At 49.6% G+C, this 14889-nt stretch overlaps 1 protein-coding gene across 3 annotated transcripts in view; it reads left to right on the forward strand.

Moving 5' to 3' along the window:
• WNT5A (Wnt family member 5A) overlaps nucleotides 1–14889 on the forward strand; it is a 27397-nt gene that overhangs the window by 2406 nt on the left and 10102 nt on the right. Inside the window, exons 1-4 of one of the 3 annotated variants that reach the window (XM_069084365.1) lie at nucleotides 4478–5120; nucleotides 6162–6301; nucleotides 7715–7965; nucleotides 13137–13429. In XM_069084365.1, coding sequence (XP_068940466.1) covers nucleotides 6222–6301; nucleotides 7715–7965; nucleotides 13137–13429 — 624 coding nt within the window. In that variant the 5' untranslated portion in view covers nucleotides 4478–5120; nucleotides 6162–6221. Of the gene's footprint in view, nucleotides 1–4477; nucleotides 5121–5636; nucleotides 5733–6161; nucleotides 6302–7714; nucleotides 7966–13136; nucleotides 13430–14889 lie in introns of those variants that run through there. The other 2 variants (XM_069084366.1, XM_069084364.1) reach the window with 2 other exon arrangements.

Consider the following 14889-nt stretch of genomic DNA (forward strand, 5'->3'; position numbering starts at 1 on the left):
CTCTCTCTCTCTCTCTCTCTCTCTCTCTCTCTCTCCCCCCCTTCTCTATTTCTCTCCACATTCTCTTGCCAGTTTCTACTCTGAAGTCGAAGTAGTCTTGGGAATGTGGGGGGGGGGTATGGGGAGAGCAGGAGTAAGAGGAAGAGGAGGAAGGCCCACGTTATTTCCCTTTTCTATCTTTCTTTTTCTCTCTTTCTTTTTTTTTTTTTTTCACCAGCAGGTTCGGGTCGTGGCTGTAAAGTGTATCAGTAACATACATGATAATTCCGTGATGTTTGGCCAGCCCCAAAGTGGAAGGGGGCAAAACGCCCGAGTCCGGCCTCGATTTCTTTGGACCCCGAGGGTCGGGAGGAGGGACTAGGACAGAACAGCTCCAGGCCCTCCCTCCCTCTCTCCCGCATCACCTCCGGGTCCCCCCTGTCGCTGTGCCCTCCCAGTCTCTTGTCCAGGCGGTACACCGGGGGAAGCACTGGCCCTTTAAGAACGCCTGGCCCAAGCTTCTGCGGACACCCTGGGGCCCGAGGGGGCCGGCCTGCCTGCGTCCCGAGGATTAGTGGGAGCGCTTTGTGAGCGCCGGCCTCCCGCATTTTGCATCTGTAAGGGGGCCAGTCTCCTGCATTGGGGGGCCCTTCACATTCTGCCCCCTCCCTACGGCTAGCTCCCCCCTCCCGTTTGACTTACTCCTTTTGAAGTTTTTCAGACTCCGCGCGGGATAGGGTGGGGGGAGCGGGGGAGAAGTTTGGTCGCTGGGGTTTGTTTGAATTGTCAGCTGTGCCCGGCCTCAACAGAGCCCCTCACTCAGAGGGTCACCGAGAGGTCACTTGAACAGCCCCCCGCCCCCGCCGCCCATCCCCCATTCCCCTTCCGTAGTCCGTTCAGTTTCCCTGGCGCTGCCCGAGGTGCTCTCCCTTGGCCAAAGTCCTCTGGTACCCCCACTGCACGCCGAGCGCTCTCTCCCGATTTCCAAGGGAGGAACGAGACCTACCCCAGGGACTGAGTCCTGAGAAAAGTGCTCCCGCAATGGAAAATCAAAACCTGTAATTGTCCTTCCATCCCGGATCACGAGCACATTCTCTCTCTCTCTCTCTCTCTCTCTCTCTCTCTCTCTCTCTCTCTCTCCCTCTCTCTCTCTCTCTCTCTCTCTCTCTCTCTCACTCTCAGAAAGGGTCCTCCTCCCCCGACCCCAATCTCTCCATCAAACACCAGCTTGGTTCAGCGAAGCCCTGGGTTGGGTGAATGAGTGACAGCTTCTACAGAAGCTGCCTTCCCTTCTTAAGTGGACACCCCCAGGCTTGGAAGTAGTTTAGGAGCCTGTAGGGCCGGGGCCACAGGCCTTCCTCGCCCCGCCCCCGCGCCCCCCTCCCCCTTCAAAGGCATCCAGATGTTGCAGTCAGGTTGCCAGACAACCTCTACCCAAGAAGGTTAAAGGGGAAGGCCCGCGGGCTGCTACACTGGATCAGTGAAGTTCATGCTCCCCAAATCAAGTGCACAGCTTGGAAGTGGGGAACTAGGGGAGACAAATCGGGGGGGGGCAGAAAGGGGTCCCTGTGATGTTGGCCAGGGGAGGAGATCTTGCCGCAGCCCGCTCCCGCTGCAATTGCCGCGATCCTGAATAAGGAAAGGACGCTCATAGTCCCCTCTACCCGCAGCCTGTTCGGCCCAACCCGGGTATCTAATGGCCTAAACGGGGTGGGGTGGGTCTGTGAGCTCTCTCCCACCCTCACTCTCTCCTTAGCTGGCTGGTTTGTTCTCGCTTGGTGGGGCGGTCCCCAGTGCCCCCTGTTGGCCACACGTGGATAGGACGCCTCCCAGATATCCAAGGCGGTTTCTCTAATTTCCTTTCTCTCCTGCCTCTCCAAAGGCCACTCCTGGGCGCTGTGGGTCTTCTGAAGCTCCTCTGGGTGGCTCTCCGGTTGGGGTAAAAAAAGACTCTCTTCAAGGGCCAAAGGGGACGCGATAGCCTGGCGACCTCCTCGGCATCCCGAAGGGAGGGGCTTGTGGATGGGACGATGACCACTAAGAAGCACCAGCTTACGGTCAGGTCCAAGATCCTGAAGACTCCTGCTGGCCCCGGGGATCCCTTGAATCCACTCTCCCTCCATACTCCCCAACCGAACTCTCTCCTTCCATGTGTCTCCTTTCAAGGCTAGGGTCTGGTTTGCCGAGCTGCAAACTGGAGGTCGGGAGTTAGGTAGGGCGTAAGGAAGAAGAGACTTAGGTAGGGCAGTGGGACTCCTGCTCTGGTTTCTGGAGAGAGAAGACTGAGCGATGCAGAGAGCCAAGGCTGCCTTCCTTCTCCCCTCGCGTTTCCCCGTCTCTAGCCGGGGCTGACCAGTTCTATCGGAGCTCATTGGATACTGGTGGAAAGGGACGGAATGCTTGCTTGCGCTTCCTTAGTGTGAGATCTCCCATGGGGGAGCCGGGAGAGAACACCTTGCCACGCAGCCCCCGGGACTCCAAGAGGCAGGCACCAGGAAGAAGGGGGAGTGGGGGGGGGGGGGTCAGAGAACTCCAGGCCAGTGATGGCCTCCTTGTATACTGCCGGCGGCATACAACTTCACCAAGACCAAGCCGAGTAGCTGTCACTCTCCCTGAAACGTTTTGCTTTTTTTTTTCCTACACAAAGCATTTGTGCATCTTGCCCTACCACCCCGCCTTAAAACAATATCTAAAATTGAGAAACTGATGGGGTAAGTGCCCCCCGCCCCCCCACCTTGTAATCCTTGGACTTTGGGAGTTTCCCATCATTGTTTTCTTCTCCATTATGTGCTTGGATCAGCCTGTGACCTTCCTTTGGCTACATATGTATGTAAACTTGGCTTTCCCCCTCTCCACCCCACCAGCCTTTCCTAAACTTCCAGCGGTTCTCCAGAGGTCTGAGGCCTCAGAGCCGCTGGAGAGCTGGGAGGAGGAACTGGGAAGGCCGCATAAAGAGCCGTGGGGCTGCCTGCTTAGCTTGGGGAGCACTCAGATAGAGTGCGGAGCTGACTGGAAAGTTTGAGGGAAAGGGAAGAGCTAAAGTTGGGGGTGCTTTAACAGAAGCCCCTCCCCGCCCATTTCTGTGCTTGGGGGCCGTTAATTTCCGTTTTTCCTGCCACAAGCTGTGTGTGTGTCTGAGCTCTGGCAGGTTTCAGGTTATCGAGAATTTCCTGTGAGTTGTAGTGACAGGTTTCCCTCCCTCCTCCCCCTTTCCTTCCCCATCGGGGAGAATTAAGAGCACCTTTAATTCATCGAAATTTTTTTTTTTAACAGAATAGGGAGCCCACAGCATTGAGAGTCCTGTGGCAGGATAAATCCTGTCTTTCCTCGGCAAAATGCGCCTTCTCCTTTTTCCAGGAACCTGGGGAAGGCACAGTAGACTCTCTGGACTTCAGAACAACAAAATCTCCCAACAATAGCACACGATCACACACCCGCACCTCACTTTCCCATTCATAGCTTTCCTTCGGGCTCTTTCTATCCAGGGGACTCTAGATTTCCCCCTGTTCAAAGTTCCTGGGCCAACTTTGGAACTTGACTTTCTCCAAGGCGGGACACAGAGAGAAAAGTGTTGAACTCTTTCTTGCAGGAGCTAGACTCTAGGTCCGTTGGACAACTATGTATACATACAGGTTTCTCCTCCTCCTTGGCTTGTAGGGTCCTTCCAAAAATAAGGGCTGGGGGATAATCTGCTGAGTGAGGTTGAGGGTTGGGGGTGGGGCCCTTTCAGAGAAAGAAGCAATAGAGTGAGCGCTTGGTTGGCCTCTTCCCATTCTCTCAACCGCCTTCCTCATTTGGGACGCAGAAACTTTCCCCTTTCCCTCTCCTTGTCCCCCCTAACACTCATCCACTCCTTCCACGACGCTAATTTGGACTTTAGAGGAAGTGGTGGGGTCCTCTGACCAAATTTGCATTGATTGGAAGGAACGTGAACTTGCCCCTTCGCTATGGTAGTCTGTGGGCTCCCTTCTCTGTCTGTGTGGCTTTGTCAGTAACAAAGGGATCCATCCGCTTTAATCCTTGGTATCTGTTATCAATTTCTCCTACTCTGCGCTCCCAGCCCCTCTCTGCATTAGCCTGGAAACCCTTCAATTCCCATCCGTACATTTTATGCCTACACGTAAACACGTATGTTAGATGTGTGTGCATGTGCACACCACAGACTGCCTGCCCCCCCCTTCCCTCCCTCCCTCCCGCTGGGGTCGCCCCTTCTGGAAAATTTAAATGGGAACCTTGGCTGCGGGCAGACGCAGACAAACCCCCCACTCACTCCTCTTCCCCCAGTAAGTCCCGAAACTTGACACTTTGGGGCGGGGGAGAAGGGGAGAAGTTGCTGCTGAGCTTTGGGAAGTGTGCCGGGAGAGGAGGCTTCGCCCATCTAGTTGGGGGGAAAATAGGAGGCCAGGCTGGCCGCTGCAGGCGGGACAAGGGGAGGGAAGCAGGTCTGCCGGCTCTCTGTCCCAGTGGAGCTGTGTTGCGGGGTGGGGGGGGGAGTGGCAGGGGCAGGTAGGGAGCCTGGCAGATGGCAGCCTTCATGGGTCTCCTCTGTTCTCCCTCTAGCCACCCCCAATTCCAATCTCCATCCCACCCTAGCTCTCTCTCACCCCCGAGCTGGCCTCCAGGCTCACTGTCCCCGCCCTGCAGGATCAGCCCTTGCTTCTGCCCAGAGACCTGGGAGGTTCGAAGACCAAGAAGGCTCGGGAGGCCCGAGTAAGGCAGGCTCAGTGATACATACTAAAAACTGCTTAGACGGGGTGTCTGCATCTTTATCAGCGTCTCCCCTCTTCCCCCTCCTTGCGGGGAGGGAACATATACCCCCTCTGTGAGTCACCCCCTCCCGCAGAGTCAGCAGCGCAGAGAGGACCCGGCTGTCTTGTCCACCCTTCCAGAAGCTACTTCTCTCCAGGGAGCCACTAGCAGAGCCCCGGCCAATGCCCCCTTCCCTCTCTCGGAGAGATTGGAGCTTGGTCCTACCGGGTTCTGGAAAACCTAGGACAGGAAGCTGCAGTCTCCTACTCGGTTCTGTCAGCTTGGGCTGAACAGAAGGGAAAGACAAGCCGGATGAGGCCGCGCAAATATATCCCATCCCCTCAGCTGCTTCAGCTTTAGGGAAGGGCCCGGTGGAGCAGGGGGAAGGCAAGGTCGGACTTGGCGCTTGGACTTGTGCGTGTAACCGTGGAGAAAAGACTGTCCCTGTGTCTGCCTGACCCTAGTCCTTAGCCCCTGCCCTTCCCAGTGTACAGTTCCTGGGCCTAATACGACACTATCCCAGCCAGTCCCCAAAGAGTCCCCCTTCCCGACCGCTGCCCAGGGCCGGAGGAGGGGAGGGGGTGGCTTGTCCGCTTTTCCTTTGGGAAAGTTGCCCTCTTCCTTTCCCTCCTCCCCTTCATCCGCTCTTGAGAAAGTCCTAAACGAAACCTGCCCTACCCGTGGCCATCTGGAAGCGGCTCTCCAACAAACCAGCCCCTAAACTGATTATGGAGCATACGTTGTCAATTCGGAGTTAAATTTACCAGCTGGGTATCTCTCTCTCCCTGGCCGCCTCCCCCCCACCCCGCCCCCGCCCCGTACCCCTTTGCCCTTCCCTCCAGTTCTGTCCCCCACCCCCAGGTCCTCACCACCTCCCCGCCCTCCCTGGCTGCCCTCCCCCCAGTCGGCGCACAGTGAGCTTCTCTGCTCCCAGTCGGCTCCCCGAGCATCTGGCCACCTCTCTCCCTGGGATTGAGTCGGACTCCACTTGCTGGGTGCCGCAGGTCTGGGATGAGTGAGGGTGGTGGCACCTCTCATCGGATGCTTGCCTTCCCTCCTGGGGGAGCAGAGTTAATGAAAGTGGCGGGAGGCAAGAAAGAATACGGGGAAAGAGTGGAGGCTGCTGCCGGCTGGCTTGGCACCGGGCTGGGACGCAACAGCCCTGAGACATGTTTGTAATCGCTGGGCTGCTCCTCCGCAAGCAGCATCGCCCTGGAATAAGGTTTCCTCCTCCCGAGGCTGCGTGGGTGGATTAATTTGGAAAAGCAGCTGCCTATATCTTGCCATCAAAAGCTCCCGGATAAGAGAAGGGACAGCCAGGCAGCCAGGCAACAGGCAGCTTCCGAGACCCAGGATGCTTCCCTGGTTTAAACTTGCAGGCTCGAAAATGAACTGAGAAACAATAAACATCTACTCCCTCTTTCCCTCTCCAGAAGTCGCTTGGAATATTGGTCCAAGGAGGTACTGTGGGATCATCGGGCAGTGCCACGGCGATGCCTTCGAAGTTGTCTCTAGTGGCCTTGGCCATTTTCGTCTCTGTTACCCAGGTTGTGATAGAGGCCAGCTCTTGGTGGTAAGCAGATCTGAAATGTGTGTGTATTTGCATTCTCTGTTTCTGGAGTTCTCCACAGCCAATATGCTTAAGACCAAAAATGTCGGTGGAGTTTCCTTGGGAGTCTATCTATATATGTATGTACGTTTATCATATGGACCATGCATATATTAATAGTCACTCTCCTCCTCCCCCCTTTTTTTCCTCTTTCTTTCTCCTTTTTAATATTGCCCCAGCATTGTGTAGATTATCGTAAGCTCCATGGGGAATGTGCGCATGTAAACCTCGGAGATTTCTATAGGGCCCTTGTTAGGGTATGGGAGTGCGTGTGTTATGCCCATGTAGGCTTAGTACTCTGTGCCATAAAGGGGAACAGAAATCCACTTCTCTAATAATTGTAAACCTATCTATAAACTTTTTTTGTCACCTCTCAGTAATAAAAGTGAGTTTCTACTTTTATTTTGTGTCACTCTAGGTTATTAACCTACAGGGTCGGAAAATAGGCAAAGTTCCGGGAAGACAGCTAAACTCTCCAAGTTGGGCTGAGGAAAAAACAAAACAAAACTTGATATAGTCACATCCCCCCACACCCCTACTCAACCCCCCCAAAGATTTCTTGCCGTCATTGGTCTTCCAGACTGCAGTATATCCAGCAATGATTTATGACAGCTCTCTGAATTCTTCCCCCCTCCCTTAAATGAACCACATTTTTCTTACTGTCTAAGTTGACTGCTGCCTGACTGAATACCCTGTTTTAGTCCTTTGGGGTCACATAAGAAACTCTTTTTAAAAATTTCCCCAAATAGTGATTGGTTTCTGTAGTAGACTTTGTATACACACACACACATACTTATACATGTACACATATATGCATGGCTAGATGGCGTATATTGGATATTCTCTCTCTCTCTCTCTCTCTCTCTCTCTCTCTCTCTCTCTCTCTCTCCTTCTCTCTCTCTCTCTCTCTCTCTCTCTCTGTTAGAAGGGAGTACTATCTTTATTCCTAAATAAAGGTTATTCAGGACTCTTCTCAATTTTCCATGTAGTTACCTCCAAATAGCATAAGGATACCCAGCATGGAGGGAATCCTATTCTACAGTTTGAATTCTCTGAAGCTTCTCCATTTTCTATGGCATGTGCCTAAATAAATCTGTAAACCACCTAGGTCCAAGGATATGGAAGGAGAGGACAAGGCAGGGGGTAGAAGGAACCAGGGTGAGGTCAGACTGCTGGGCTCAGACAGCATGGGCCACACCATTGGGTTTAAACGCAGAACTTTTCCAAAACTCTCTTTTCCCATTGTCAAAAGGACCACCAGAGAAAGGCTATGTGTGTGCACAGATGCATGGAGGGTTGGCATGCTTTAGATGATACCTGGAGAGTGAAGCTGATCTTAAATCTCTAATGAATGTCTCCCCCCTCCCCCATTTTTAGGTCATTAGGCATGAATAACCCTGTTCAGATGTCAGAAGTCTATATCATAGGAGCTCAGCCCCTCTGTAGCCAACTGGCAGGGCTCTCTCAAGGCCAGAAGAAACTCTGTCATCTCTATCAAGACCACATGCAATATATTGGAGAAGGAGCAAAGACGGGCATTAAGGAGTGCCAGTACCAATTCCGACACAGACGATGGAACTGTAGTACTGTGGATAACACCTCTGTTTTCGGAAGGGTCATGCAGATAGGTAGGAAATAAATTTTTATTCCCCCCATCCCCCAAGTAATTTGTTGGAAATACACATTTATTCTGCTTTCCTCCAAAGCCTCCTGCTGTTCTCCTCTGATTTTTGCACAATATGGTTTTAGATCTTTTATTTCTGTTGTTTTTGCCTATAGTGCCAGCATTGTTATTAATAACAGTAATTCAGGCTGAATGAGTTTGCCAACAGTTTTCATTCCTGCTTGATCTTCTCAACATAGCAATGCCCTGGATCTCAGCATTCTTCTAACTAAAGCAATCCAGCTTCTTTTCGGTTTTCTGAAAGTGGACGGCAAGGGTGCTGGCATTTGGGGGGTTGGGATTCTAAAACTTTTGTGGTTTTCAGAAGTTGCCTAGCTTCTGAAACAATTAACATCACCCTAGGAGCATGCTGAAAGCTTTAGATTTTAAGAATGCTTAGTTTTAGAGCAAAAGAAAAGAAATACCTGATAGATATAGATTTTTCCTGTAGATGAAACATGAAAGAAACCTATGTGGGGTCACTAGTGAGGGAACTTTAGTAAAAGGAGAAATAATTTACATGTTTTCTTTTGGTCCTTGTTGGAGAAGTGCATGGGAGGCATCTCAAGTGAGAATTCCAGATTAGAAATAAAGATTGATGCTGCTCAAAGTTCCAGTTCATGATTTTAAACAACCTGTTATATGAGACTTATTCTCTCAAACCAGTAGGGATGGTATTAAACGGGACCAAAGGCTAAGGTCTAAAAAATCGATTAGGCCGCAGTCTGGTTTGATAGAAAGGGGTGCTCTCTAGCAAATATGGTCCTGTGCTTATCCCCGAGTATGAATATTCTTGAGGTCTCTCTTATTTTTATTCCAACAAATTCTTGCAATGAATATGAGTGCAATTTACAAGAAGATGCAATTGATCCAGGCAATTAGTCTTCCCTGAGGAAAATGGGGCTTTGGATCCATCAGGGATGGCAAAAATACGTTAAGAAACCTGAAAAGTGCATTCACTAAGCACAAAAAAATGGGCTGTCACTGCATGTGTGTGCCAGCTTCATAAACTAAAATAATACATGACTGGGAGCCATTCTCCTAATGGAATGGAAAAATAGTCTGCATTTTCAGCCTGCAAAGTTTTGTAGGATCTTATCCGTTCTGTTAATGATTAAAATGTAACGAATTTATTTATAAGGGTCTCAATCTAGGAGTACTGAGTTGGTGGGCCATGGTATATGGGATATCCCAGACAATGTCTTTGCTCATATGGTGAAGGGTGTACAGGCCACATGAGGTGGTGTGGGACAAACCAGGTGTCAGCTGCATGAGGCTTTGTGACTTGTGGGTGTTTGAATGTCTTTGGTAATTCAAGATAGCACAGAACTGACGTGTTCTCAAATATGAAAGTGCACTCCTGTTCTATTCTTCAGCAGTATATGTGAACGGAGATCCTATGGTAATGAGCGTACTGGGAGTGGTGGTAATGGGGGCAGATCTTCAGGGTAGTCACTCGAATAGCGCCTTTGTTTCCAGGCTCCATTCATGAGTGTCTTCCATCCATGGAACACTATATACCACAAGCTTCAGAAAAAGCTATCATTTACTAAGTGAATTTGAGGTCTGAAGGCAAACCTATTGCGAGTGTGGTCTAGGAGCCAAGAACCACCTTCCTCGGGGACAAGTAGAAGGCTTTGCACCAGAGCATAATTTAATTGTCCCTTGACAGCATTTCCTGATGCCTGACTCCTGTTTGGGTTCATGGGAAGTGGGTGGGTTGATGGGTAAGAGTGTGTCCAGATTCTCTGGAGAGGGCCCCCTCCTTCATGATGTCTTTTAGTCAGCTGATATCCTAGACAGGACATTTGAGAGTTTTTCCTGTCAAACTATTGATCATGGCCTTCAGCAAGTTTTAGGGAGGCATCAGCTTCTCTAAACGAGAAACAGTCAATGTATTAAGTATCAGAATGAAGAAGGGGGTGGGGGGAGATCGAAGCTATAGTAGACGCCGACCAAAGAGTCTCCCAGAGAAGTAAGATCTAGGGGGATTCCCCCTCCCTTGTCTTGCCAGGGGTGAGAAAGTTTGTTTGAGGAGAATATACTGAGGGAGAAGGCAGACAGTTTGTTGTTATGTGTGTGCCTAATACATAAAGGAAATTGCTCAGAAACAATTAATCCATATGAAAATCTGACCTTCTAATGGGATCGGTGTCAAAGAGGCTTAGGGTGATATGCCTGACCCCCGTCCTCTTTAACTTAGGCACCTCATTTTTCTTACGTGTCAATGCCTTCGAGACACTCTGTACAACAGAGCTCATTAGTGACTTCTTTTCCTATCCCAAAAAAAAGTTTCTCATTTTTCATTAAGTAGTACCCCCCCCCCAGCTTTTCAGCCCCTGTTTTCTCTGTTTTCATAGAGGGCAATGATGTTTTAAAAAGGCAGCATCATTTAGCAGGGTGGGGAGATGGTCAATGGAGGTATTTCACACAGAAGGATACTAAATTGGATCAGCAGTATTACAGAATAAAAGAGCTAAAAAAATGCACATTCCTCAATGGACAGTGTTTCTTTTGGGGACAAATTTGCTTTTACGTTTCTTTGCTCCAGTCTTTTATTATATTTTGAACAAAATGTAAAATTGTAAGAAGAGAGGGAGTTTCCTTCTATACCATCAAAATCACAGAGCCAATTTCCCCTTGTAACTTGGAAAATATACACATACACACATTATATATATATGAGAGAGTGAGAGATCGAGCTCGCCTTCGAAGTCCTCTATACCAGGGTGTTTGTGAAGCTGAATTTCTTAACCCTTTTTGATGTCTTTGTCCCCTAGAGCAATCTTTCGGTGAAGCCTGTGGACCTCTTCTAATCATATTAAATGTATAAAATAAAATACATAGGATTTCCAAGGAAACCAATTATTTTGAAATACCAGTATTTTAAAAAAGTTCTTGGCCTCCAAGTTAAGAATCCCTAATCTAGCTCAACTTCTTCCTTTTACAGATGAGGAAAATGAGATTGTGAAAGAGATAAAGTGACTAGCCCAGGGTCACATAACTAGTAAATGCCAGATGTGAGATTTGAACTTAGGTCTTTCACACTGAAAAAAAAAAACTATGCCATGCTAGTGTGTGTGTGTGTGTTTATTCATTGGTTAGGAGGGACTTGTGATTTCATTCTCTTAGGGGACACTTTCTGGTCGCCAAGGACTCTTTCCACCTGTGTCGATGACCATCTCCTCTGTGATTTGTGGGTTTAAACACTCATCTGGAACACAGACTGTCTGAACTTCCCCAAGATCAAATCACTAGAAGTTGACAGGAAGGATGTAACCCCAGATATCCCTGGCCCCATAGCTTATTATCAAGCATCATTGTTTCATAGACATTCAAGTCGATGCATTTGTATGTGTGTGTGTCTGTGTATCGTACAAATGCACATAAATAGATATAGAGTTTTAAAACTAGTATATGTATATGAGAATATACATCTATATGTGTAGATGTGTTTTATTTTATAAAAGCCTTTTGTACCCTTTATGAAGAATGTGGTCCTGTTTTCTCACTTCATACTGACTCGTTTTCACCCCTTCCCCATCTGGTTCAGAACTCCTAATCCTGGAATTTTCCGATCTGAAGAACAGAAACCCAAGGCCATGCCTGCCCGTTTCTATTTCTGCTTTCCTTTCCTTGCCTACCCCCACCCCAAGTTCAAGTTCAAGGTAGATAGGATGCCCCCCAGTCACTCATTTGGATTCTGTTCCTCCATGGCAGAAAATGCCAACCATGGACTCACCCCCCTGAGTTATTTATTTTCTGAATGTGCCAGGGAGGCTTTGGAACTCTCATCATTCCTAGAAAAGGGAATTAGGGCTGTGTGGAGAAGTCCAAGAAGAGGGAAGCCACATGCTATTTGGGTTTGGGACCAAGGACATCACCAAAGCTGCTTCTGCTGCTCTCCAAGGGACCCCAGAGTTAGCTCTCAGAAGAGAGCGTCAGAAAAACAGGCCTAGGGCCACAGAATCCTGCCCTTTCCACTCACTCTCCAGTGGCTATTTTAGGCCCATCTCACCCAATCTTGCATTTTACAGATGAAGAGACTGAGGCCCTCCCAGAGTTCTGACCACCTCTGTGTTTACTTTTTCCTTGCTGCCCCCTCTCCAACCCCCCAGTCACAAGACTTCATAATTTAGTGGTTTTTTCTAACACAAGTAAATTTCCCCATAGAGCTGTGGAATTCATAGGTAGTTTGGGAAAGCCCTCTTCCGCCATCTTTTCAGTTCCTTGACCACTTTGGGGTTAATCTGGATTTTTATTTTAATATCCAAGGTTGCTGACTATAAAGATTTCCTGCTTTAGAGTGGGGAGAAGGACAAAGGGCTCTTGCTAGTTTTTTCCTCCCTGGATTTTCGTCCTGGGGCCAATGCCTGCCTTGCTAACACAGCAGACTTGTAGGCTGAAGGCACCCATTGAAGCGGGAACAAGGCTTAAATGCATACCCATGAAAAACTGGGAAGCAGAACTTGAATCCTCTGCTCTATGACCTCATGAATCCACTTAGCCTTTCTAGGGATTGCTGCCCTTACCTGCATGTGAAGGATGTGAAGGGGGAGACCTCTGGAGTCTGCCTTCAGCTTCTTCCTATGGTCCTGTGATCTGGGAGAAATGGTCTCTTTAAGGTTTAGGAACAGTAACTTTTATCTTGATTCTCCAGGAAATCCTAGACAGGCATTTGGTTGGGGGTGTTAGCACTCATTCAGAAAGAGGTTATGTAGGTGTTCTAGTGAAAAAAAGCTGGCAATGTCATTGTTTGGGACAGGGCAGGGCAGAAGGAATTCGAAAACCAAGGTCTCCAGGTTCTCTGCTAAAACCTCCCACTCAACAGGGAATTTCAAGGCATTTCAAGCTGTCCTTGGGGTCCTTCTGTCTTTTATTTCAGTCATGGATTTAGGGCATGAAGAGACTGGAGAGAACATTGAGTCTGGCCCATCCTCTTGATGGACGCAGGATCTGAGGCCCGGGCCATTGTGACATGTTTAAGGTTCACGGGCAGCTGGATTGGATTTAAACCCAGTTATTCGGACTCTGACCCCAGCCAGCACTCTTTGTAGTTTGGAGGGGCGAGGGCATCTGTGGGGATCATGCGTGATCTTGCCTTCCTGATGGTCACTGGCTCTGCTTTGCTTACAGGTAGCAGGGAGACGGCCTTCACTTATGCAGTCAGTGCTGCTGGGGTGGTGAATGCCATGAGCCGGGCCTGCAGAGAAGGGGAACTGTCCACCTGTGGCTGCAGCCGAGCTGCCCGACCCAAAGACTTGCCCCGGGACTGGCTCTGGGGAGGTTGTGGGGACAACATCGACTATGGCTACCGTTTTGCCAAGGAGTTTGTCGATGCTCGGGAGAGGGAGCGGATCCACTCCAAGGGCTCCTATGAGAGTGCCCGGACCCTGATGAACTTGCACAACAACGAAGCTGGAAGGAGGGTGAGTATTCCATCGAGGGTGGGGCCCTGGGTGCCCCCCTGGACAAAGCCCTCCACCTCCTCCTCCTGTCAAGTGAGTCCTGGATGCCCACCTAGACATGCTTCTATGCCTGGCTGACCTTCCTAGTCTTATTTCCCCAGAAGAAGCGTGGTGGCTCAGCTGGGGACAAACCTTCCGGCTTTGGCTTCCCTCTAGAATGTTCTTAAGTGTTTTGCTTGACCAAGGAGAGATTTTTCCGGCTTTTTGAATTAGATCTCAGTGAAATCTGCCGGCGAGCTCAGACATAAAATCCTTAATACCCAACTTTACAGCTCCCCCCCCTCCCCACCCCGAGGAGGAGGATTGACATATTTGTGGTTGGCTCACATTCTAGGAAGGGGTAAGATCTTGCGTGGGACCCTCTTGAAGAAGTTATTTCAGTGAATGCCCAGCCTAGAAGGACCCTCTCCCCAGGTTTAGCCTCTGGCTCTTTCCTTGCCTGCCTGGGCCCCTCCCTCTCTGAAATTAGATCACTCACCTTAGACTCTGACTTAAAAAAAAAAAAAAAAAACTTTTTCAAGGAAAGCTGCTGGGTTTTCAACAGTTTGGAATTTTATAGGTCTGACAGCCTGGCCAATCACGAGAGACACTCGGGAGGGAAGAAAAGAGCCCAAAATGTCCCTGAGAAGAATGTTCTTGCAGGGTGCTATAAACCTCCGTTAGCCGCCATGCTCCCACTTCCCCCCTTCCCCCTCCCCCAGGCCCCTCATGAGGATATGAAAAGCTTCTCCACAATATTTAAAAACACCCCCCCCTTTTTTTCCTGTGGTTAAACACATGGTTTTTTATGGTTTCTTTAAAACGTTTGAATGAAAGGGTGTAAACTTTTCTTAAGACTGGCAACTCAGAAAGCCAGAGTCATGATTTTTTCATAGTAGATGCCAGAAACCTTCGCCTGGAGACTTTACACTTCTGTGTTTTGAGGTGAAGAAGGGAGAAAGATAATCACGGAGGCCCAGCCTAGTGGAGCTGGAGAGGCCCCCAAAACTCCTACAGGGAGAGCCTCTCATTTCAGATGGGAACACGGAGGCAGATTCTTGTGGGGACTGGTCATTTCTAGGTCCAGCGCAAGGGTGACAGAGACCGCATGAAAGCAAAACTTTAGTTACCTTGTGTATTAACTGTCTTCTCCTGGGTGACATGCGAGGATCTGGTGACCACCCAATTGGGCCTCCTTTCATTGTTAATGGGATAAAGGGTAAGCTTCCGCAGGGAGCCTGGAAGCATTGAATCTCGTGTGCTGCCCCCATTCCCAACCTCAGGGTGGGCCTTTTGTCCTGGTGGTTACTTTACGCCTCCCTTTAAATGACTTGGGAAGAAAAGTGTGGCATTTAGGATGAACATGATGCTGCAGCCATGCCCCAGGACCCAGAACACTGCCCCTGCCCCAGCTCCTCCCTGGCCACCCAGCGAAGGAGTGA

The sequence above is a fragment of the Petaurus breviceps genome, unplaced genomic scaffold (assembly GCF_028583685.1).
Source record: "Petaurus breviceps papuanus isolate PSGF00001 unplaced genomic scaffold, PetGlider_PUasm1.0 174, whole genome shotgun sequence".
NCBI lineage: Eukaryota > Metazoa > Chordata > Mammalia > Diprotodontia > Petauridae > Petaurus > Petaurus breviceps.